Raw genomic sequence first — 21,214 nt, 5'->3', positions numbered from 1 at the left:
TGGTACTCTAGCTGAGTAGTCTGGAAGAGCAGTAGGGCAAAGAAATTAAGGATATTGACAAGAAAGGGGTTGATGTCATTGGACAGGGCATTTCTGCCACTTTTCCGTTTGTTCACAGTCTCTGGGAAACTTAACGAAGTCTAACCGTTCAGCTTGACATTTCCCACCTGAAAGTCTGATGTTATTTTAAAAACTGGAGGAGGGGCGCCTGGGTGGCTCAGTCGTTAAGCGTCTGCCTTCGGCTCAGGTCATGATCTCAGGGTCCTGGGATGGAGCCCCCACATCGGGCTCCCTGCTCGGCGGGAAGCCTGCTTCTCCCTCTCCCACTCCCCCCTGCTTGTGTTCCTGCTCTCCCTCTCTCTCTCTGTCAAATAAATAAGATCTTTTAAAAAAATAAAAACTAAAAACTGGAGGACTTCATTGAATTTTCTGCCCCTGTCCATTTATAAACTGTCAAGGATCAGGTCTTATTCATACTGTTTTCCGGGGGTTCCCATTGTTTATATTTCTCAGTGTAGACAAGTATACCAATTTATCTTTATCCTTTGTTTCTTATCTTTAAAATAGAATAAGGACCCCCTAACAACAAAGAGAATGCTTTATTCTCTTCAATAATGGCACTATTGATACTCATTTTGTGTTTTCTAGATGTTTTATCATGAAAATAGAAACAGACTCTGACTGCATATCATCCAGATGTTCAAAGTTTATTTATGTTGTTTCAGTACACTGACAAAACACCACAGTTTGTAAATTTTTCTCCCTCAAGAGTCAAGAGTCACTTTATCTTAAACCAGAGGATTCTCTTAGAGCACGCGCGCGCGCGCACACACACGGAAAGTACAAAAACAATTCCACCAAAGTGCATGTGAATGAAAGTGCAAACAGGCTTCATTTTCAAACTCTGGAATCATTCTCTCTGCTTCAGAAATTAAACAGAAAGGTCCTCACTGACCTAAGCCAGGGCCGGGCGGGGGCTGGGCGCAGCTGTGGCTGAGAGCAGGGCCCTGGCCCCGACTCCCTCCCTTCACCTGCACCCCGGTCAGCGGTCAGCGTGTGAAGATCTCCTCTGGGGACAGGACTGGGGAGAAGGGGCAGGAGGGCACACTGCTTTCCCCCTTTTTTCTGGTTTCTTTCCCAAGAGTTTGACGTTGGTGCAGAAAGTGCTGAGGCCTCCTTCTCACGAGGCCCTTCGTGGGTCCAGCCTGCCCTTCCCGCAGGCAGGCCTTAGAGGGTGGCCGGCAGGTCCGCCGCCCCAGCCCTGCTCCTCGGGAGTGCGGAGGTCCGGCGGCTCAGCTGAGCGGCCTCGCTGCCTTCTCCTCACACCACAATGCCCGTTTCTCCTCAGTTTCAAAGAGGAGCAGACCCGGCCAAGGAGCTGGGGAGCTTTGCCACCACCCAAGCAAACCAAGGGAAAGACGCTGACGGGCTCCTCCTGACTCTTGGCCAAGGGGACACCAAAGAACCTCTGTAAAGCTGAGCCTCAGCCAGAGGCAGGGCCTGCCCACTTTCTCCCCAGGAAGGGTGTGCTCAGAGCTGCCTCTAAGGGCCGAAAGGGCAGGAGCATCCGAAGTCCTGTGGGAGTTCAGCGGGGTGGCTGACTGGCTGCCCTGCAGAGCTGCCGGGGCCCATGTGAGAGAGGGTCCCGTACTGGGCTGCGGCAGGAAGTCAACAGAGCTTCTGGGGGAAAGCTAATGCTTCATATTTTAACAGTAATAGCCCTTGACGTTTTTCCAACGCTGAGCCTCACAGATGCACCTGTCCGACACTTCTGAGGGTGCCCTATGGGCACACACATCACGTGACTGAGGGAACGGGCCTGGCTCTGCACCCTGCAGGCCCCTCGCAGCACCCGGGGCCACGGGAGGGAGCTTGGCGGTCGCCCCTCACCTCCGTGGGGGCCAGCTGCTGCCAGGCCCTCTGCCTCTGCCCCACCCTGGCTGGTTTGGCAGTGGCTCTGTGGAGGCTAGGCCCCCACTTGGACAGAAAGGTTGAAGTCCCAAAGCCCCGGCAGGCCACCTGGCTGGCCGTTGCAAAGGGAGAGTGGTAAGAAAGGCTCACAGCTCACGGACACAGAGGATTCAAAGACAGAAGAATTCACCTTCCCAACTTCCAACTTCAAGGGGACTTTGTAAGACCCCTCAAGAGCAAGACATTTACGGACAGGTCGAATGTGATGTTGTGAGGTATGTGTGCTAGACCACGGCAGGAGGCCTGGCAGGCATGGGGTCCTCAGCCCGGGGGGCAATACCTTGGCTGAGGTCCATGGCTGCAGGGAAGGATGCCGTGCCCAGCTTCGGGGACCATCATGCCTGCTGGGGCTGCCCCTCTGGCCAAAGACCCGAGATTGTCTGACACACCCTTGGGCTGCCTCTTCCCCACACCTGATACAGGAAGGGCATATGGGGAACATATGTGGAGCCTTAACCTTTTCTGCACGGGTAAAACAGGCTCTAACCACCCACTCTGCTGGAAACGGGGCTTGGCGTGGGCCACCAAGATGCCAGCTGATCCAGCACAGGGCATGCTCAGGAAGGCATCTTGGCTTGGAATCCCCCGCTTCCGGGCGAAAGGGAGAAAAGCAGCCAGAGACTCCCAGCGGATCCTTTGACAACCTATTTCCGAAGCTTACCCATCTAAGGTGGAAGAGCCAGTGGGGTCTGGGAGGGCCATGGCTGGGGGCCCAGCCCAGGAAACCAGACAGCGGAATGAGTACATATGTTTGTGGCTGGGTCACTTCTTGGTCGGAACCAAGGAAAGAAAAGCATGGAGAGAGGCCCAAGAGAAATGAGCCTCTAACCGGAGGACTCCTGTTCAACCAGACTGTCCTTAACCGCTAAGAAAAAGACCCTTTGGTGATCACACAAGTCAGCTGGAGAGGTGGGGTGGCTAGAGGCAGGGCCCCTCCAATTCACTTCCCCGGTAATGTTCCCCCGGCCCAGTCACACCCTCACTGGTGTGTCTGGTGGCAGATGAGCCCCAGGACTCAGGGGCTAGGACTCCCAAGTACCTTGCAGGAAGCAGCCCCGGAGAGAAGGAGGGCCACTCCTGGTAAGACGTAGAGGGTGGTGGGGGTATGGGTGGGATATGAGGAACTCAAGTTGGGAAGGAAGCATCAGCTGCAGAGGGAGGCCCAGCTTGGGCTTGAGGTGAGCCCAGCCCTGAGCCACTCACTTTAAGGTGTCATCGGCGTTTTTGAACATGAGAATGGCGTTATAGATCTTCAAGGCTGGACCCAGCTTGACGCTCATGATCTTCACAATGTCCGCCTGTGTCAGCAAAAGGAAGGCCTCGCCGTCAATCATCTGAGGGGTTGGGAGAGGGAGGCGGAAGGCAGAGAAGGCGGAGAGGGCCGTGGGAAGGAGTGACGGAGAGGTGGGGTATGCATGGGGAGCGGGCAGGGGAGAAAGAGAATCGGGGTCAAGGTTGCATGAGGGGCGGGGAGGAGGAGAGAGATGGGAAGAGGAAGGAAAAGGAGAAAGGAGGGAAGGAGAAAGGAAAAAAGGAAGATAGCGATGGGGACAGAGAAGGACAGAGATCTCCACCGGCTCCCCCATGTTCACACACATCCTCTTTCTCTTTCTGCTGCCTGGTCTGATGTTAGTGTGTATGTGCTTAACTTTTTCTGAGTCCCCACAGACAGCAGCCTCCAAACACCTGCTGTTGTGCTTCCCCCACAAAGCCCCGGGTCAGTGTCCTTGCTGTTGGCAGGTCAACAGGCAGACACCGGGGACACGTGCCGGGGATGCGGTGTGATGTACACAGTGTCACCTACGAGCTATTCTTGCCGGGGGGCTGGGGGGAGAGAGGACGGCAGAGTGATTTAGTCTGAATCTGGGCAGACTTTCCTTAGCACCAACAGGGCCGACCGCCAGACTGGACAGACTGACTACCCATGAGACCATCCATCTGCTTTGCCCTCACTTCTCACTCATGACACATCCCTCGAATGACTGGTCTGTGTCCCGGCTGGAGAGAATCTTGACGTGTGTGTCCGAATGTATCATTTCAGCCCGACAAAGGCCCCTCCCTGGAGCATGGACCAGATCCTGGGAAGGGCATCCTCAGCTCTCACAGAGGTCCTGCTCCCCACTGAGACTCCATTTGATGTTGGCAGTCCACCCTGTGCCCCTGCTGGCCACTGCTTTTGTACCCCAGACCATGCTGAACTGAGATACGCAGCAGGTGCCCTGGGGGGGAAGAGAGCCCTTCTTCTGACAAGGGGAGGATGCTGGAGCACCTAACTCTCGCGTGGCTCTGTGGCTAGCTGACCACTGCACTCAGGGAGCACTGATTTATGACTGTTGTCATGGAGGGAAGACCTCTAATGGGTGCCACATGGCTCCGTCTCGTGAAACAGGTGTGGTGAAGGTGTGCCTTAGTTATCAAATGATAAGTTGTATGAGACTGGAAAGGCTTACTAATACCAGAGATGACAGAATCAAGATTTAAAACAATGAGACTATGAAACCAACAAAATAACATTTAATAGGGATAAAAGTAAAGTTTTACATTAGGTTAATAAAAAAAAAAAATCCAGTGGTACAAGTAACAAACTGGAAAATGCGGTTAGACTATAATGGATAATTGATATAAAAGGCACTTGGGGACTTTCATGACCTCCAAACTGGTCTGATGTGGTTATAATGAAGCTAGTGCAAACTTAATTTTTGATAAAAAAAAAAAAAGAAAAAAGATTTATATATATATATGTGTATATATATATATATATATAGGGTTTGTATCTAGGGGAAGAGAAAACAACCCAAATATCCATTAACAGAACTGTGGGCTCTTCATAAAATGGAGCGCTACTCAGCAATACAAATGAACAAACTACTGGTATACACAATAACACGGATGAACCTCAAAAACATTACAGAGTGAAAAGAGACAGACACCAAGAATCAAAGCTCCACCCCCATTTATGTGAAGTTCAAGAACAGGTATAACTAACTTACGGCGCTAGAAATTTGAACAGTGGCTGCTGATGAGGGCGGGGACTGACAAAGGGGCCAAGAAAGAGCCCTCCAGGATGATGGGAATGTGTTATCTCTTGGTTAAAGCACTGGGTTCAGGGTGCATACATCTCACAAAACTCGTGGAACTGTACTTTTAGGATGTGTGGATTTTGCTCCATGTACATTTTTATCTCCATTAAGAAACATCTGGGTGTCGGTTCAACAATTCTAACCAGAGTGCCACTGTGGTGAGTGAAGCTGATAAGGGGGGGAGGCTGTGCATGCGTCACGGTGGGGGGTTGATGGGGAATCTCTGTACCTTCCTCTCAATTTTGCTGTCAATCTAAAACTGCTCTATAAAAATAAAGTCCTTTTAAAAACAAAACCGAAAAGCAGGTACTGGAGAACTCCACCAGCATGTTCTGTGCTGGTCAGAAGGCATCTGAAACCGGTATACGGCTCTGAACACATACGTTACAGTAAGATCACCAGCCTAGGAGGCAAGCACCCAGAGCGGGTGGGGTTATCCTCCGCCACGCAAGGATACTATGAAGAACTGGCCGTGTTGGGTCTGGATAGAGATTCTTCTCGGGGGAGAGGAGCAGACTTCTTTCTTACGGGCGCCTGACCTGTAGGGGGCATCTACGGGCCGCTGAGACTATGCTTTCCTGGGTGATGGGGGATGGATGTGTGTATTCTTTGGAAGGAAGATCTAAACAAACTCCAAGGTCCCTTCTAGTTTCAAACTGTGTAAATTGGGAGAGTCACGACAAAGTTCTTTACTTAAGGATGACTATTAAGAGCCACAACCACCACTGAGCCCCCACTGTACCAGGCATTCTTACAGAGTGATAGGATTTGTGTATTATTCTATAGCAGGCTAGTGATATAATTATACTAGACATTCTGGTACAATGATCCATTCATCATTTCCAATGCTCACGACGGCCCTGCAAGGTTGTCATCATCTTAGCCCTCGTTATCCCATTTTATCTCATTTTATAGATAAGAAGATGCAGACTCAGACACAGTAAGGAGCTCAAACTGGCAGAACTGGGATTCACACCCACACTGTCTGTAAAGCTAGGGTTCTTTTATGTACGACTCACTGTTTCTTATCCTTGGTAAGCTTTGGGGTCTTGCTATTAAGTCTATGTTAGGATCCTTGTAGTAAAAGGCAGACCTACGCCATTCAAGAGCCACTTTAACTTACTGTCCCTAGTGAGCTAGGTCTGGAAGACAGGCTGGGCAGAGAGCAGAGGAGTGAATGGAGCCCTGTCTCCAAGAGGCATTTTTCTTCCTGCCGTGATCTGAACACAGGGTTTGCAAGCTGGGCCACAGTCCATACCGGGTTTTTCCCAGAGACGTGGGTCACTGTGACCCGTCTCCCGCAGGCAGGACAACAGAGGGCCCTCCCTAGCAGGGGGCAGCGCTGGTGAGGGCATCCACTCCCTGGTCGCCTCAGCGGCTGACCCTTCTGTCCCCACTCTGCACTTGCACCTCACCTCATCTTTGAAGAGTCGTGCCTGGTCCTCACAGCCGGTCAGGGTGTGAACGAAGCTGAAGACCTTGGAAACCAGAGAAGCACGTGTTGCCAAGGGGACAGGGGCTTGGGAGTGCGGGGCGGAGGCGGGCCCACGTGCACTTGGTGCTCTCTGGGCTTTGACAGTATCGCTTTTTCTTATTAGCCTAAGAGGACCCTTGCATCTCTGCTGCTGGGTGAGCAAGGTGGGGCCCAGGTGAAGCGTCTCTCCCCCCGACTTGCATGGGAACTAGCAGCACATCCCTCCCCCACCCACCAGGGGAGGCCTATCAAACCATCTCGCAGCCCCTGCCGGGCACCAGGAGGGACGGCGGACAGGCTGGAGGGGCAGCAGGTGCTGTGAGGAGCAGCGACCGCCTCTGCCTGACCAGGGCCATTCCTGAGCCCTCCCGCCAGGCTGCGGTGAGAGGGCAAAGTAGGGGACAGGAACGGGGACGGGTCCTCGCTCTCACCTCGTCAATGGTCCACTTGGCAACCGTCGAGGCCGAGATGCCCGCCACTCCGGGCAGGAGCTTGCAGTGCTGCTCCCAGCACACGGACAGCGAGCGGTCCGGGTGGGCCGACAGGGCCGACAGGAAGAGGGACTGGTGCATGGCGTCGGCGGCTAGCGCTGGAGGCAGAGGCCGAGGCTGCAGGCCGATGCCGAGGACTCAGCTGCTCCCCGAGGCCCGCTCGTACCCACGCCCCTCGGGAGGGCAGCGGCCCCCTTCCGAGTGACGGTCTCGCAGAGGCAAGAGGGAGGGCGACGGGACTCCTCATGCACTGCTCGCTCCCCCTGGTTAAGTGAGTCCCTCGCTTTATGGACTCTTGGGAGTCAGCTGTGAGGAAGGACCCAGCCCCATCTCTCTGAGGCTGCGTCACCCTGGGCCCCACAAGGAGATGCTGAGGCACTCCCGACAGTTCTCCAGATGCCCCGCACCAGAATGGCCTCCAACAGCCAAGACGCTCAGCCCCGGCAGCAGAAGCCCGTTCGGTCTGCCCTCCTTTCCCTGAGGCCTTTGGGGCCTTGACCAACTGTCGCTGAGTCAGGGGGGCTCCGTGTGGGAACCCCCCGCCCCCCGCAAGCCTGGCCACTGCATCCGGCTCTGCTCCTCTCCCCTACCCCACCCCAGCCCGTCCGCCCCCTGCCTACGCTGCCCGCTGCTCTGCCTGGGGCCTGCCTCCCGGCCTCCAGCCTCGGCTGCTACGGGGTCTCACGAGTGACGCTGCTCTGCGGGGCCTCCTCCTTGGCCAGGCCCGGCGCTCACCTGCCTGGACTTCAACTCCCTCTGGCCGCTCTGACGAGCCTGGCCCGGGCCTACCTCGCCAGCCTCGGCAGGCCCTGAGCCATGTGGCCCCTGCCCCACGGGGCCTGCCCTGCCTCTCTCTGCCCACAGCCCAAGACAGCTGCCTCTTTGCTGTTCACTGGGCATCAGTTCTGGACCCGAGGCCGCCCCTCGCCACCGCCCCCTTCTCGTCACAGACGGTCCTGCCCTGACTTCGGCCCCTTAGCTTCGGCCTTTCGCCCCGACTCTGCCCCTCGCAACCACCCACAGAGCCTCCAGGATCCTATTAGGATCTCCCCCCCCACCCCACCCACTCGCGCCGCCCTCTGCAGCTCCTCCTGCCTGCTGCCATCCCTGCTCGTCGGACCTCAGGAGCCCAGCCTCCAGCCCCACAAGGAAGCCGCTCCCGTGCGCCGCTCAGCCAGCTCTCGGCGCCCGCCGGCAGCACCAGCAGCCTCTCCCCGGGCAGCCTCCGCCCAGCGCTTCGTCTCCTGGCCATCTCCTGGCCACAGGAGGTTTGGCCTCCTGCCTCTGAGGCCATTCTGGCTCTCCACATACCAGCGGAGGGGTCTTGGGGGACAAGGCCAAGAGGCTGTAGGGAGCCCTGCTCCTTCTCTTTCTTCCCCAGAGCATGGGATGGGGGCTCTCTCGGGCAGCAGGGTGTCTTATCGAACTGCGAGCCAACTAGGGGCAGGTCAGAAGCTGCTGGGTTTTTGGTTTCTTTGGCCTTATAAACAACAGAAATGTATTCCTCACGGTCACGGAGGCTGGGAAGTCCAAGATCAAGGCAGCAGCAGATTTGGTATATGGTGAAGGCCCACTTCCTGGCTAACAGCCAACTTCTCGCTGGGTCTCGTATGGTGGAAGGAGCAAGGGAGCTCTTTGGGTCTCTTTTATAAGGACACTGATCCCATTTGTGAGGGCTCCATGCTTATGACCTAACCACCTCCCCAAAGCCCCACCTCCTAATACCATTTGGTTTCACATATGAATTTGGGGGGGGACACAAACATTCAGCCTATAGCATTATTATTATTATTATTATTATTATTATTATTGGGTAAGCCTTTCCTCACCCTCTCCCGCCATAGCCTCAGTCTCTAGAAAGACAACTTCCCAAGTTCTCAGGATGCTTCTGGAATGAACACACAGGCACGCGCCCCCTGGTGGTCAGAACCTGGCCCCGGACGGGACGCTGGCCAGGTGTCCCACAGTCGGGTAGAAAAGGTGCCCACTATAGTCCCGTCCCCAGAAGTCCTCATTCTGAGGGCTGAGAGGCTGGCCAAGCTCCTCCTCACTCAAGCCTGAAGCCGCAGGAAGTGCCTTCTGCTTCCACCAAGAGGAGTCTGGAACAGCAGCACGAGGAGGTCGGCCACACACAGGGCTAATAATACCAGTAGGTACTGGTGCAAGGCCTTTACTTGACCTTTTCATTTAAGCCCCCTACCACCTTCTGAGGTGGGCATATTATCAGCATTGCACAGATGAGCAAGCTGAGGCTCAGAGAGGGGGGTCACCTGCCCGAGGTCTCCCAGCCTGTAAAAGGCCGTCTGATTCCAGGGCTGTGCTTTTAACGACCATGCTATATAGTCTAGGTTGCAGACACTGTTCCTGAAGAACTGGAAGAGCTTAAGTCCTGTCCACAAACTGAGCACTGAACCAGGTGATCTCCCATGGTCTCTTCTAGCCTTAAGACCGTGGGCATTCAACTCAACTAAGGCAAGATCCCTAGCGCTCCTGCTGTGTGTCGGGCCCTGTGCCGGTGGTGGAAGCCGTGAATCTGTCACCCAATGGAAGGCTCAGTCACCCTGTCCCTCCCTTTGGAGCATGCTATGGGCTTCACTGTGTTCCCCCCAAATTCATATGTTGAAGACTTAACCCCCAGTACCTCTGAATGGGACTGTACATTTAATCCTTGACCAATGTGGGGGTGAGGGGCACCAACACCCCACGCAGTCAAAAGTCCATGATAACTTGACTTCCCCCCAAAACTTCACTGCTAATACCCCACTATTGACTGGGAGCCTTACCAATATCATAAACAGTCAATTAACATAGATTTGGTATGTTATATGGGTTATATACTGTATTCCTACAATAAAGGAAGCTAGAAAAGAAAATGTTATTAAGAAAATCATAAAGAAAACACATTTATAGTACTGTGCTATAAAAAATCCGCACACAAGTGGACACACGCAGTTCCAACCCCTGTCGTTCAAGGGTCAGGGGTATTGGGAGATGGGGTCTTTCAACAGGTGATTACGTTCAAATGAGGCCGTTAGGGTGGGCTCTCATCCAGTCTGGTGTCCTGACAAGAAAAGCAATTTTGGACATGCGCAGAGAGACGCCGGGAGCACACAGGCACGGGGGGCAGACCACGGGAGGACACGGCGAGAAAGCGGCCACCTGCGAGCCAGGCGTGAGGTCTCAGAAGAAACCAACCCTGCGGATACCTTGATCTTGGACTTTTAGCCTCTGTACGTGTGTGTGAGAAAATACACTTCTGTGGGTTAGCCACGGAGTCTGTGGTACTTGGTTGTGGCACCCAAGCTAAGACAAAGGAGATGGAGGGGCGAGCTGACATTTGGGCTAGGTGCTTTCAGTCTGTTATACCAGCACACAGAGCAGACGTCAGACCCGAGTCTGAATCCCAGCTCTGCCCCTTACAAGGCAAGTGACTTCACCCCTGAGCCTCCCATTCCTCTTCTCTCAGCAGAAGAGAATGGTGTCCACGTTCCAGGATGCCTGTGAGCGTCAGCGACCATGTCCGTAAGGCACCTGTGACAGTGCTTGACCCTCAGTAGGTGCTCAGTAAACTACTGCTAAGTACTATTATTTCAGGTACTTGTCGCCTGAAAGAAGTATTATTCACATCCTCAAATGAGACAGACTCGGAGATATTAAGTGACTTGCTTAAGGTCACACAGCTAGACAGTGAGAGCCAGGCCTCCCTCCCAGGAGGCCTAGAATCGAGAGGAGCAGGGCTAGGGGGCATCCTCCTGCCACACAGTGGGGAACCCAAGGCCCAGAGAGGCTCTCTGTCTCCTGCAGACTCACAACAAGGTCTCTGGTGAAGTGGGACTGGAACCCGAGGGCACTCCTATGCTCTCACCACTGCAAGGACCTGAAAGCAAGAGGCGGCCTCCCCACCAGCTGCCCCCTTCGGGTTCCCCTCGTGACTTCTCCCCCCAGTTACCACGCACTCACTGTGAACACTTTGTGAAGGGCATGGGGTAGAGGAGTCAGGACTTACTCGAGAAATCTTCTTGCGGGATCTTCCGATACTTTGGAGGACGGCCAATCCTGGAGAGAGAGGGACCGGGTCCGTGGCAGGGAATCAGTGCCTGGCCTGGCCCCAGAGGACACGAGGCCCTGCACCCTTGCCCTCCGCACCGGCCGTGATGGCGAGGCTTCTTCCTTAGGGAGAAGCCCGCGAGGTTCCTCTTACGGGCCGAGGCCTCTGTGTCGGAGAACTCCGCCTTCAGCCGACTCTGGTTCCTCTCAGCCAGTGGGCAGCCCGAGAGGCAGTGGTGAGCTGTAAACTTGCCTGTGACGTGGCCGGAACCATCACAACCAGGAGTGGGGCACTTCCTGGGCAAGAGGAAGAAGAAGAAGGCTTAAGTTGGGCTGAATCCCCACTTGTTCCCACTGAGCCCCTCCCAGCGCTGGCCCCACTCGGAGTGTTTTGGGGAGCCCTGATGGGCTGTGCACCCGAGGTGTAGGAAAGCCCCTCCCTGAACAATGCCCGAGGGTCTCTTAGCAGGAGCCCCTCACTCACCGGTGGTGGAAGCTGTACTTGGAGGTCCTAGTGTGTGGCAGGCTCCGACAGCTGAGAGGGGGACAGCCCCCAGGGGAGGCAGAGCTGGGCTCTCTGGGTCCTGGCGGAGCAGGAAGAAGAGTTAGCGTAGGGTCCTGGGTTGGGGGTGGGATGGGGGGATGGAGGGCAGGGAGGGCAGAAACAGTTTCTATGGGGAAGCTCAGCACTAGGAGCTAGCTCCCCAGCTGCGGGGCCCTAACCTAGACTGTGACATCATTTCTTGCTACTGAGGATCTGCCTCTCTTTGGGGTATGGGGGCTTGGCTCTCATACCCTTTGCTGAAACCCCAGATGCCCTGTCTCTGAGAGGAGAGCCCTAGGGGAGAAGATCAACTCAGAGCTGGAGCGGGCACGGCAGCTGAGAAGCCACACCAGGCACAATTGTGTTACCCTGTGTGCTTCCCTGTTTCATTGTCAAGGCTCTGGTAACTTGCTTTAGGCCCTACTCGTGCTTGGAGAATAATCGAGAAGGATCAACACCCCATGTGTCTTGGAGCTGGGTGGTCCGATGACCTGACCTCCCACCCCACCTACAGGGACCAGGATTGTAGTTAAGGGAACCTGGTTTCCTTAGCAAACATAATGTCTGTTCTGTGAGGCTCTGCTGGATGCTGAGGGAACTCCCCAGGTACATAACTCCCTCTGAGGCTCATGATCCCAAGTGAGCTTGCCCCTGTCCAGCTCAGCACCCTAAACCCAATAGCTGGGGAAGCTGGAAGTGTGGCTCAGTGTAGCAGAGACCACTGAGGCAGGGAGGATGGGGGAATCCCACAGCTTACTGTGGGCACTAGAGCCCACCTGTGCATGTCGGTCAGAATCCCCTGGGCAAGCTATAGGAGGGGGACTGTCAGAGCTCATGGGGTTGGGTTGGACATCAGTCGGAAAGGGTCAGAGTGTCCTAAGGGTACACACGGAGAGGAGGCTGCAGGGGATGCCCCGTCTTGGAGCACCAGCCCGCGGGGTGGATGTCCGGGTGGTCGGCGTCAGTCCAGAAGTCATAGGCGTGACTCCAGCCATCAAAGTGGAGCTGGGGAGGCAAGGCCGTTGGAGGTCAGGCGTTCCTCGTGGAACCCAGCTCAGCCAGGAGGTCCTCCAGGCTCCTGGCGGCTCTCCCTGTCCCTGGGGCCCATCAGAAGCAACATCCTGGATGGAAGAACCAAGGGGCCAACCTCACAACAACCCGCCTCTGCCACCACATTTTCCAAGGGCTTCACTCATTAAGTTACTGGCACCTTCCATCAGTCCAGGCACAGGACAAGGGTCATCAGGCCCACTTGACAGGCTCAGAGAGGGGAAATGACTGGTCCCAGCCCACAAAGATACGTCACAGATGAGGCTAGAGCGAGACCAAGTTCTTCAACCTCGAGTGTAGAGCTCTCTTCCTACGACCTGCAGCCTCCCTTATGTCTGGCTCATGCCATGCCCTTGACCTCTAACCAGTCTACAGAATTCCTGCCCAAACAGCCTATCCATTCCCCTAGCCCGAGGCGCCCGGGGCCACCTTTATCCGATGGTCCTCCACATCCTCCACGCTGGCTACGCGCACCAGGGCTGGGTTCCTGCGGTCCACGGCTTCCAGTTTCATGTTGACCAGGAAGCTGTGTGGGGGCCGCTGCAGGGGACAGCAGCTTTCAGGCCAAGGCCCAGCTCAGTGGAGCCGAGGCCCCAAGGAGGGGGAGCCCAAGTGCCGTGCCTTGGAAATTGTGGCCTGCCAAAGTGGGGAGCACTCCATTTGGCTGGCCGAGTGCTCCATGCCTTCCCAGAGGTCAGCTCTAGGAGCAGAGAGCTGACTCACCACCTTGAAGGCCCAGGTGGGCACAGCAGAGGCCCCAGTTTCTTCCAGATATTTCTCCCAACAGAAGCCATCAGGGTCTGGATAGTCTGGAGGACAGGATGAGAACAATGTCTCAGGACCAGGAGCATGGAAGGGGTACAGCACCCCCCCAACCAGAGCCAGCTCCCGGCAGAGGCTCCTGAGGCAGAGGGGTGCTGGCCAGAACCAAGCACATCACCACCCCACAGTTCACAGGGCTGTCTGGGAAGCCTGGCTCCCATTCCCCTTCCCTGGCCCCGCTGATCCAGCCCCAGCCCCAGCCCCATCGGAAACTTTCTTTGCTTTGGACCCCGGCTCCTGTGCTGAGGGGGTCATTTAACTTTCTTCCTTAAACCTCAGCAGAGCTGGGGGCTGACAGGTCTCTCCTAACATCAAAGACTTCTCAACTCCCAAGCAAAGAAGATGGAGCTCCAGGACACTTCCATCCCCTCACCGAGATCCTAGAGACCCAGCTAAGGAGGCACTGCTAAGGGATTGGAGGAGAGGGCTGTGGGGCCAGGCCCAGGAAGGGGCATTTTCTCAGGCTGCAGGGTCACCTTGTGGAGGGGTGAGGGGCTTTCCTTGCTTCTGGCACCAGCCCACCGGGTGGATGTAGGGACTGCTGGGGTCACACCTGAAACCAAGAATACTTCACTGTCCCGAGTGACACTCTGAGGATGATGGCAGCACGGCTTCAGTGCCCTCCTTCACTCTGCTGCTTAGGGACAGCTACACCGATGGCTGATAAAAAAGTCCAAACACTGCAGCATTAACTACAAACTCGACTCCCATAATGTCGAAGGGAGAATCATGAGACACAGTGGCTTGCTCATCCTAACCTTGGTATTTTTAGATGAAACAACTAATATCACATTGTGTTTCTTAGGATACAGATCAAAGCCAGTGATACCCCAGAGCCAAAAGCAATGTCAGGACCAGGCAGGGGCCACGTGGCACCTGAGGTCTGAAAGTACTGCCTCCGGACCCGGCCACCCCATCACCCCCAGGCCAACTCTGGGCCCTCCCACTACCAGTAGTCGTAAGTATCATCCCAGTTGTCAAAGTGCACTAGGAAGCGGCTGTCCACCACGTCGGTCACGCTGGCCACACAGATGAGGGATGGGTTCATGCGGTCCACCGCCTCCAGCTTCATGCCCACCTGGAAGCCCAGGGGTGGGGGGCTCTGGGGACAAGAAGAGGATCTGCCATAGCCAGGCCCAGGCTGGCTAGCACGAACCCAGAACCCCTGGCACAGGAAGGAGTAGGTTCTCTAGGAGTCATGCCTGGGGTGGGGTGGGGGCGGCAGGGGAGAAGTCAGCTGAGAAAGAGGGTCCCCCTAGGGCAGAATCCTAACCCCCAGCCCTGAGCCACTTGGGAGCTTCCGGTCTCCAAGGCGTGCTCACAGGCAGCCTTACTGTGGTGGAAGCTGAGCGACAGGCAGGAAGCTACCCATTCTCCCCAGGAGTCTGCCAGGGTGAGCACAGGCCTCCCCTCCCCAGATGAGCCTGGCCCTAGCCTGCACCGAGGCAGCTAGCTGGGTCAGCAGTGGGGTGTTGGGGAGAGGGGAGGAAGGGCATCTGTCAGGCATAAGCTTCAAAAGCTGTCGTCTCCCCCTTGACCTTTACTACAACCCTATGGAGAGAGGTACGATCATCCCCATTTTATAAGTTAAGTAACTTGCCCAGGACCGCAGTGCTAGTCAATGGTGGGGCCAGGAATGAAACAGCTTGACTTACAAGACTGCATTCCCTGTCCTAATAGTGGGTAGAATGGCCCCAATCACCTGGGAACCTGGGGTCAGACTGTGGTGGGGGAGTAAGTGTCCCTGTCTGTGCAACACGGGGACACTCTGACCCACGGGGATCCTGCACTTTTGATATGGTGACAACTTTAATGGGGGTTCCCTAACTCTCTCAGACCCGTGGCTGGGGATCAGGAGCTACTTTAACTGCTGGATAAAGCTGTCAGCTGCCTTGAACAGAGAAGGGGACAAGGAGTGAGTGTTGGGACTAAGTGGGAGAGCTGCGGTGTTGGTCAAAGGGAAGGAAAAAGCAGCTCCCAGAACAGAGGCTTGGACCTTCAATCAAGATCTGCAGAGCAAACCAAAGCAAGAAATGAGAACAGGGACATCCCAGCGCCCGGGCTGAGCTGGTGGGCCAGGGACTCTCAGCAGTGCTCGGAGGAGAGGGTTTGTGCAGTAGGGCGGAGGGGGAAACCGGGCGGAACCTAGAACCAGCTCCCCCTCTGGCCCTCGGCGACGTTCGGTGGGAGAGGCCAGAACAAAGCTGAGGGCACTGGTAGGTGCGCTCTCTCCTGATGAGTCAGGACAGCCTGACTGGCTGCAGGGATTCGGTCCCAGAGGGTGGGGTCCGCCCTCGCTCCGGGGCACTCACGTGGCTCTGGCTTGCAAACAGGTGCTTGGGGGCGGCCTGAGCTCGGCTGCTGCGCAGGTACTGACTCCAGCTGAACTCCTCCTCCTTGTAACCTGGGCCCCTCAGGGGGGAAGAGAGTGCCGTGCAGACAGGGGCTGGGCTGCAGCAAGGGCGCCCCACACTGAAGCCCCGGAATCGGGAAGGCCCAAGGACCTCCCAACCCCAAGCGCCTGCCCAGGGAAATCCTGCTGAGGTGGGACGTGACCTGGGTAGAAACCCAAAGGGAAAGGGCAAAGCAGAAGCCCTGGGGCCTAGTCATGGTAGGACTCGATGAAGAGAGGCTAGCGGTGGAACAGGGAATAAGGAAGGGAGACCCACGGGGAAGAAGGGCAGGTCACTGTGAGCAATCCAGCTAGGCCTTACCTTTGGGGGGCTGCAGCTTGTGCCCAGTCTTCTCAAACCAGCCAGCGGGGTGAATGTCAGGGGAGTTGGCATTGATCCAGAAGTCATGGCACTCAGAATACCCATCAAAGTGCAGACGTAGGCGGTAGCCACACACCTAGCCCCATGACGGGGAATCACAGGGACTCGGACGCCAGCAGGCACCCACTCCCTCTCCCTCACCTTTCCTGGCCCAGCCTGGTGGTCTCGAGGGTCTCGAATGCTAGCAGGATCCCTAGCCCACCACTCTTCCCCCCCATCCTGAACCTGGCCCCGTGTTCTCCCATCCCTCGTTGAGGACCCGTGAGCCCTGAGTTCTGGGTGTGAGACAGGTGGAATCTATGACATCCTCCTGCCCTTTTGAGCCCTGGACAGAACCCCAAGGGCACCTACCAAGGCTCAGGCCTGTTCAGGGCCCCTGATGGCCTTTCCTTCTGCTACCATCTCTCACCGCTCTCCACTCACACACTGCTCTGACTTCACCAAGCTGATGGCAGCTCCTTGAACTTGGCACCCTGTTCCATACCCCAGTACTTTTGCTCATTTTGCTTCTTCTGCCTGGAACACCCTACTCGTTCACAACTTATCCCTCAAGTCTCGGCAGGAGGACTTTCCTCTATGAAGCTCCTTCTGCCCCCTCGGTGCTGCCCTGCTCAACATCTGTTGGCCACCCCCTGCCCCCCGCCGTGGCATGTCACTGATGTGTTTATCTCACTGATTCCCATGCTGTGAGCTCCTAGAGGACAAGGCCTTGGTTGGACGCACACCAATATCCCTGCCCTCAGGATCTCTCCTCCTCGGGCTCCCCCAGCAGAGGAATACACCATTCAGTAATGTCACCATGCCCAGTACTTTGGTGTTTGTTCCATTTTTTAGCTTTCTGTGTGTTCTACCATAAGCCCCTACAGATTGTGCGCTTTCTGAGGGCAGGGCAGCGTCTCCCTCATCTAAGCCAGGCCCTCCATGCCCCCAGCAGTCCCCGTCAGTCTACCGAAAGAGACATCGCCAGAATGCGGGCGCAAGCCTCAGCTCACCTCGGCCACGGTGAGGATGAAGTACATGGACGGGTGTTGAGGGTCGATGCCTTCCAACTTCATGCCCGGTCTGAAGCCATTCTTATTATGAGTGACTGCCTGGTACTGTCAACGCACAGATTGGGGAGGACCCAGCCTCCATCCAGCCTTATCCTTGCCTAGTGGGCTTGGGGTGAAGGAGCTGCCTTTAGGCCCCACCCGCCTAGTATTACCAAAGGGGTAACTTATTTGGGGATCTTCAGTGCAGGGATTCAGAGCAGGACAGACTAGCTCCCAGGTCCTCTGAAAAATGTGGGCTAAGTCAGGGCTGGACTTAAGGTCTCCCCCTTATCCAGGCATGGGAAGATCAGCGTTCAGAACTGAGTAGAAGGTACCGGGATTCAAAAGTCCACAGGTTCGGAGATGAGTGAGCCTGGGTCCCACCTCTCTACTTCCTCCTACCCTGAAAGCCTCTCAAGGTGAGCCCTTTCCTACTCTGGGACCCTAACCAGCCTCTCCCCCTTCCATTCTGCCAGTGTTTGGAGGGCTATCAGACACACAATACACCAGAAGGCCTGAGTTTGGTGGTGATTTCCTGGACTGGGCATACAAGCTCTTCCCAGGTAGAAATTATCTGACTCACGTCCTGGAAGAGGCTGGCAGGGGCAGTGACAGCCTTCTGCTCCTCGAGGTAGGACTCCCATGACCAGCCTTCCTTCTTCTCCCCTGATGCTGTGGACAGGAGACAGACAGACTGACCCCTGGACTGCTCCCGACAGACTATTCTTCTCAGTTTCCCCCAACTCAACTCTACCTTACCTCCAAAACAAACCCTTGTCTATGATTGCGTGCCGCCCTCCGGGCCCTCCCAGCCATGATGGCACCAGACACAGGGGCTCAGACCTCAGGCGAGCCTTGGTCTCTGGCGGGGCTACGCCAAATTCCATCCGCCCTCATCCCCAGGCCAGTCGGCAAAAGTACTCTGGACTGCAGAGCATGTAAGTGAGGTTACAAAATCTCAGCCACAGAGGGACCCTGTTCTCTGACAAAGCTGAATAACAAGCCCTGAGCCAGAGGACTTCATCACAGTGCCACCTAAGCTCACGGAAAAGAAAGGAAAGAGAAAATGCGGAAGGAGGAAGAAACAGAGGGGCGATATCACAAAGAAATAAGAAACTCTTGTTTTTCAATTCTCCCTCTGAACACACAGAGGTACACACAGAGTCACAAATACATATATGTGTGCTTGGCGTGCCCACAGAATAGAGACAGATTCTATGGCCCTCCCAGACGCACACACACACGCACGCACGCACATGCACACACACTGTGGTCAGGGCCTACAGCCCTCGGAGTCTCCAGGTCCTGGGGAGGGGGAGACAAATTCCCCTGCAGGAACTTCAGGTTAGCCTGCAGTGGAGACCCGGCCTCCAGCACAGACGAGAAACATCATTTAAAGACTAGAATAGCTGGCAACGTGTAAGGTGGGCTCACAAAGTCAGCCTGGGCTGCCTTCAACTGAAGGCCACAGACAATGAAAGAGGCAACTACTTGCAAAAATCAATTCGTATCCCTTGGGTAAATAGCTCCAGCTTCTTCTAGTAACTTCTATGCCCCCATTTTTGTCATCTGCAATATGCAGACAACTTCATCTACCACAGGGAGTCGTTTGGAGGAGCAAATGAGATGCTGTGAGTAAAAGATCCTCATGAAATGCAAAGTGCTGGTCTTGAGTTTCTGGTCTTCCTAGGGCTCCACTAAGTCTGTCTTATCTGGATTCTAGCTCTGCCATGCTGTGGTTCACTTGGCTACTGCCCTGGGTCATTCAGATGTGGAGTGCTTTGTCACTCATGAAGAAGCTTTTTTCTTTAGTTGGAACCTAAGTGGCTAGAAGCACCTCCCTAGGAGCTGCCTAAGTTCCCTGGTCACTGTACTGAGCCTGACCCAGCTGGGCCAAAGCAAGGATTTTCTTGATCAACTGATCACCAAGCCATCAGACTCTGAGACCTACACAGCCACACCAGCCTAGAGCACATCCTCTGTCCTGAGTGAAATCTGGATTGTCCCTAGAACATACCACCTACGGTGTTCCCTCAAGAAACCCTTGGTTCTCCCATTCGGCCTTCCTCCAGACTTACTGAGCATGCCAGGGGAGAGAGTAGGCTTCGGGACGCCAGGCCTGGCATTGTCTGTCTCTTGCCACGGCAGCTGCACATCATCCTGTATAATACCTCTTCCCTTTTTCCAAATCGCCACGGCTATCACCAGCCCTTCACAACACCCATCCCTTTCTCTCTAATGACATTCTTCTCTCCTCCCTCTTCCTGAACCATAACATAAGCCACTTGTCTGTTTCTCACTTCAGGCACCTCTGCCCCTCCTTGGTCCTAACTCCCAAGTTCACCTCCCATCGGCCCTACCCCAAAGTGGCCAAGTCCTAAGACCCCCGTGCCACAGCAGAGACCTCTGACTTCATCTTCTGTCCCTTACCCTCCCAACCCCCAATGTTGCTACTTGCCTCCCTGAGCCTTTAATTATCTGGATTCTCTCACTAGCCATGATGCATAACAAGTATACAGACTTCACAGTTTGTCATCACACACCACTTCCATTTACCTTAACCGTTCCTTTACCATCGAGTGGTATTTTCTGTGTGCCAAGGCTGGTGCCAGAAACTGGGGGTACAGGGATGCCTCAGAGACTTCACATACATGGTCCCCTTTAATCCTCACACAATGTCTTGAGGAGATAGGTAGGATTCACAGTAATCCTTTTCACAGATGAGAAAAGAGGTTAAACGGAATCCACTGGAAAGAGGCCTAACTAAGCAATCTTTCAGTCATATTAGACCTTCCCTCCCTGACCAAGCCCCCAGCCTTCTCCAGTTTCCTGCATCCGTTTTCCACGGTCAACAATGGGCTGAGCTGTTAGGTACATCCTCCAGACCAAATAAGTCCCAAAGCTCCTGGGGATGGTTGTACTATTTGTGTGCTGTACACAGATGCCCAGCCGAGAGGGTGAATGTGGGCTGAAATCCAGCTGGTGCTCCTTGCTGCGCCATGTGGCTGAGTCCACTCAGGTTGCCTTTTTCTAACCGGGTCTGCTCAGAAAGGGCGCCTTTTTTACAATGTGTCCCAAGGTATGGTAGAGACTCGCTGTGGTACTGATCCTCTCTTGACTTCCAGAAATGCTCCTTTGCCTATTCCTGCTTCCTTAAACTACACGCTCTTGGCTAGCACCTTCTTCAGCTAGCTCAGGTTGTCCAAAACCAAACTCGTAACTTCTCTGGCGAAGCTTGTGGCCTTCCCGGTGTGGTCTAGTTCAGTCCATGTGGTACCAGCACCCATTCAACCAGCCACATAAGCCAGGAACTTGGGAGGGATCCTTTAGGTCTCTTCTTCACCCCCAGGATCCTTCAGTCCCTGAGTCCTGCCAACTCCAACTCCTAGCTGGCTCTCGAATCTATCCCCCCTGCTCCATGCTCACTGTTCGTCTTGCTTTGAGCCTGGTCCAAGAGCCTCTGGATTGATCTCTCTGCCTCAGATTCAGTCTATCAGCAGAATAGCTCTAAAATAAAACTGGTTTATTTCTTTGCTTTAAAGTCCACCATGGCTTCTGCTTTACAACCAAAAAATCCAAAAACCCAAACATCTTTCTGCAGCACACAGAGCTCTCTGTGAATTAGCCTGATCGTGCCTTTCCACGCCCCTGTGCGCTTCTGTGCCTGTGCATGTCCTAATCCCTCCGCCTCATCGATCCTGCCCCACCCTGTCCCACCCTCCTATCTTCTTCTCATCCTTCAAGACCCAGCCATAGCTCTGGCACCTAGCACAGGGTTTTACAGAGAAAGATGATCACCAAATGTTTATTAAATGAATGACGAGAAGAATGGATATATGCATACATGGATGTATGGATGACTGAATATATGGATGCATGGATATATGGATGCATGGATGTATGGATGCATGGATGCTTGGATGCATGGAT

General features: G+C 54.9%; 1 protein-coding gene across 6 annotated transcripts in view; it reads right to left on the bottom strand.

Moving 5' to 3' along the window:
• Positions 1–685: 685 nt before the first annotated feature.
• Positions 686–21,214, bottom strand: part of L3MBTL1 (L3MBTL histone methyl-lysine binding protein 1) — a 33,404-nt gene continuing 12,875 nt past the window's right edge. The window contains exons 8-22 of one of the 6 annotated variants that reach the window (XM_035006342.1): positions 17,868–17,956; positions 17,246–17,350; positions 16,194–16,329; positions 15,792–15,883; positions 14,430–14,581; positions 13,956–14,032; positions 13,381–13,466; positions 13,087–13,197; positions 12,498–12,612; positions 11,548–11,647; positions 11,163–11,360; positions 11,023–11,072; positions 6,957–7,114; positions 6,467–6,529; positions 686–3,305 (exon numbers count right to left, since the gene is read on the bottom strand). In XM_035006342.1, the coding sequence (XP_034862233.1) occupies positions 3,171–3,305; positions 6,467–6,529; positions 6,957–7,114; positions 11,023–11,072; positions 11,163–11,360; positions 11,548–11,647; positions 12,498–12,612; positions 13,087–13,197; positions 13,381–13,466; positions 13,956–14,032; positions 14,430–14,581; positions 15,792–15,883; positions 16,194–16,329; positions 17,246–17,350; positions 17,868–17,956 (1,667 nt within the window). In that variant the 3' untranslated portion in view covers positions 686–3,170. Of the gene's footprint in view, positions 3,306–4,727; positions 6,530–6,956; positions 7,280–11,022; positions 11,073–11,162; positions 11,361–11,547; positions 11,648–12,497; positions 12,613–13,086; positions 13,198–13,380; positions 13,467–13,955; positions 14,033–14,429; positions 14,582–15,791; positions 15,884–16,193; positions 16,330–17,245; positions 17,351–17,867; positions 17,957–21,214 lie in introns of those variants that run through there. The other 5 variants (XM_035006343.1, XM_035006341.1, XM_035006344.1 and 2 more) reach the window with 5 other exon arrangements.

Source organism: Mirounga leonina, unplaced genomic scaffold (genome assembly GCF_011800145.1).
Source record: "Mirounga leonina isolate KUSES-001 unplaced genomic scaffold, KU_Mleo_1.0 Mir_150, whole genome shotgun sequence".
In the NCBI taxonomy this organism is placed as follows: domain Eukaryota; kingdom Metazoa; phylum Chordata; class Mammalia; order Carnivora; family Phocidae; genus Mirounga; species Mirounga leonina.
Note: the sequence above shows the minus strand (reverse complement) of the source record. Positions and strands in the feature narration are given on the sequence as shown.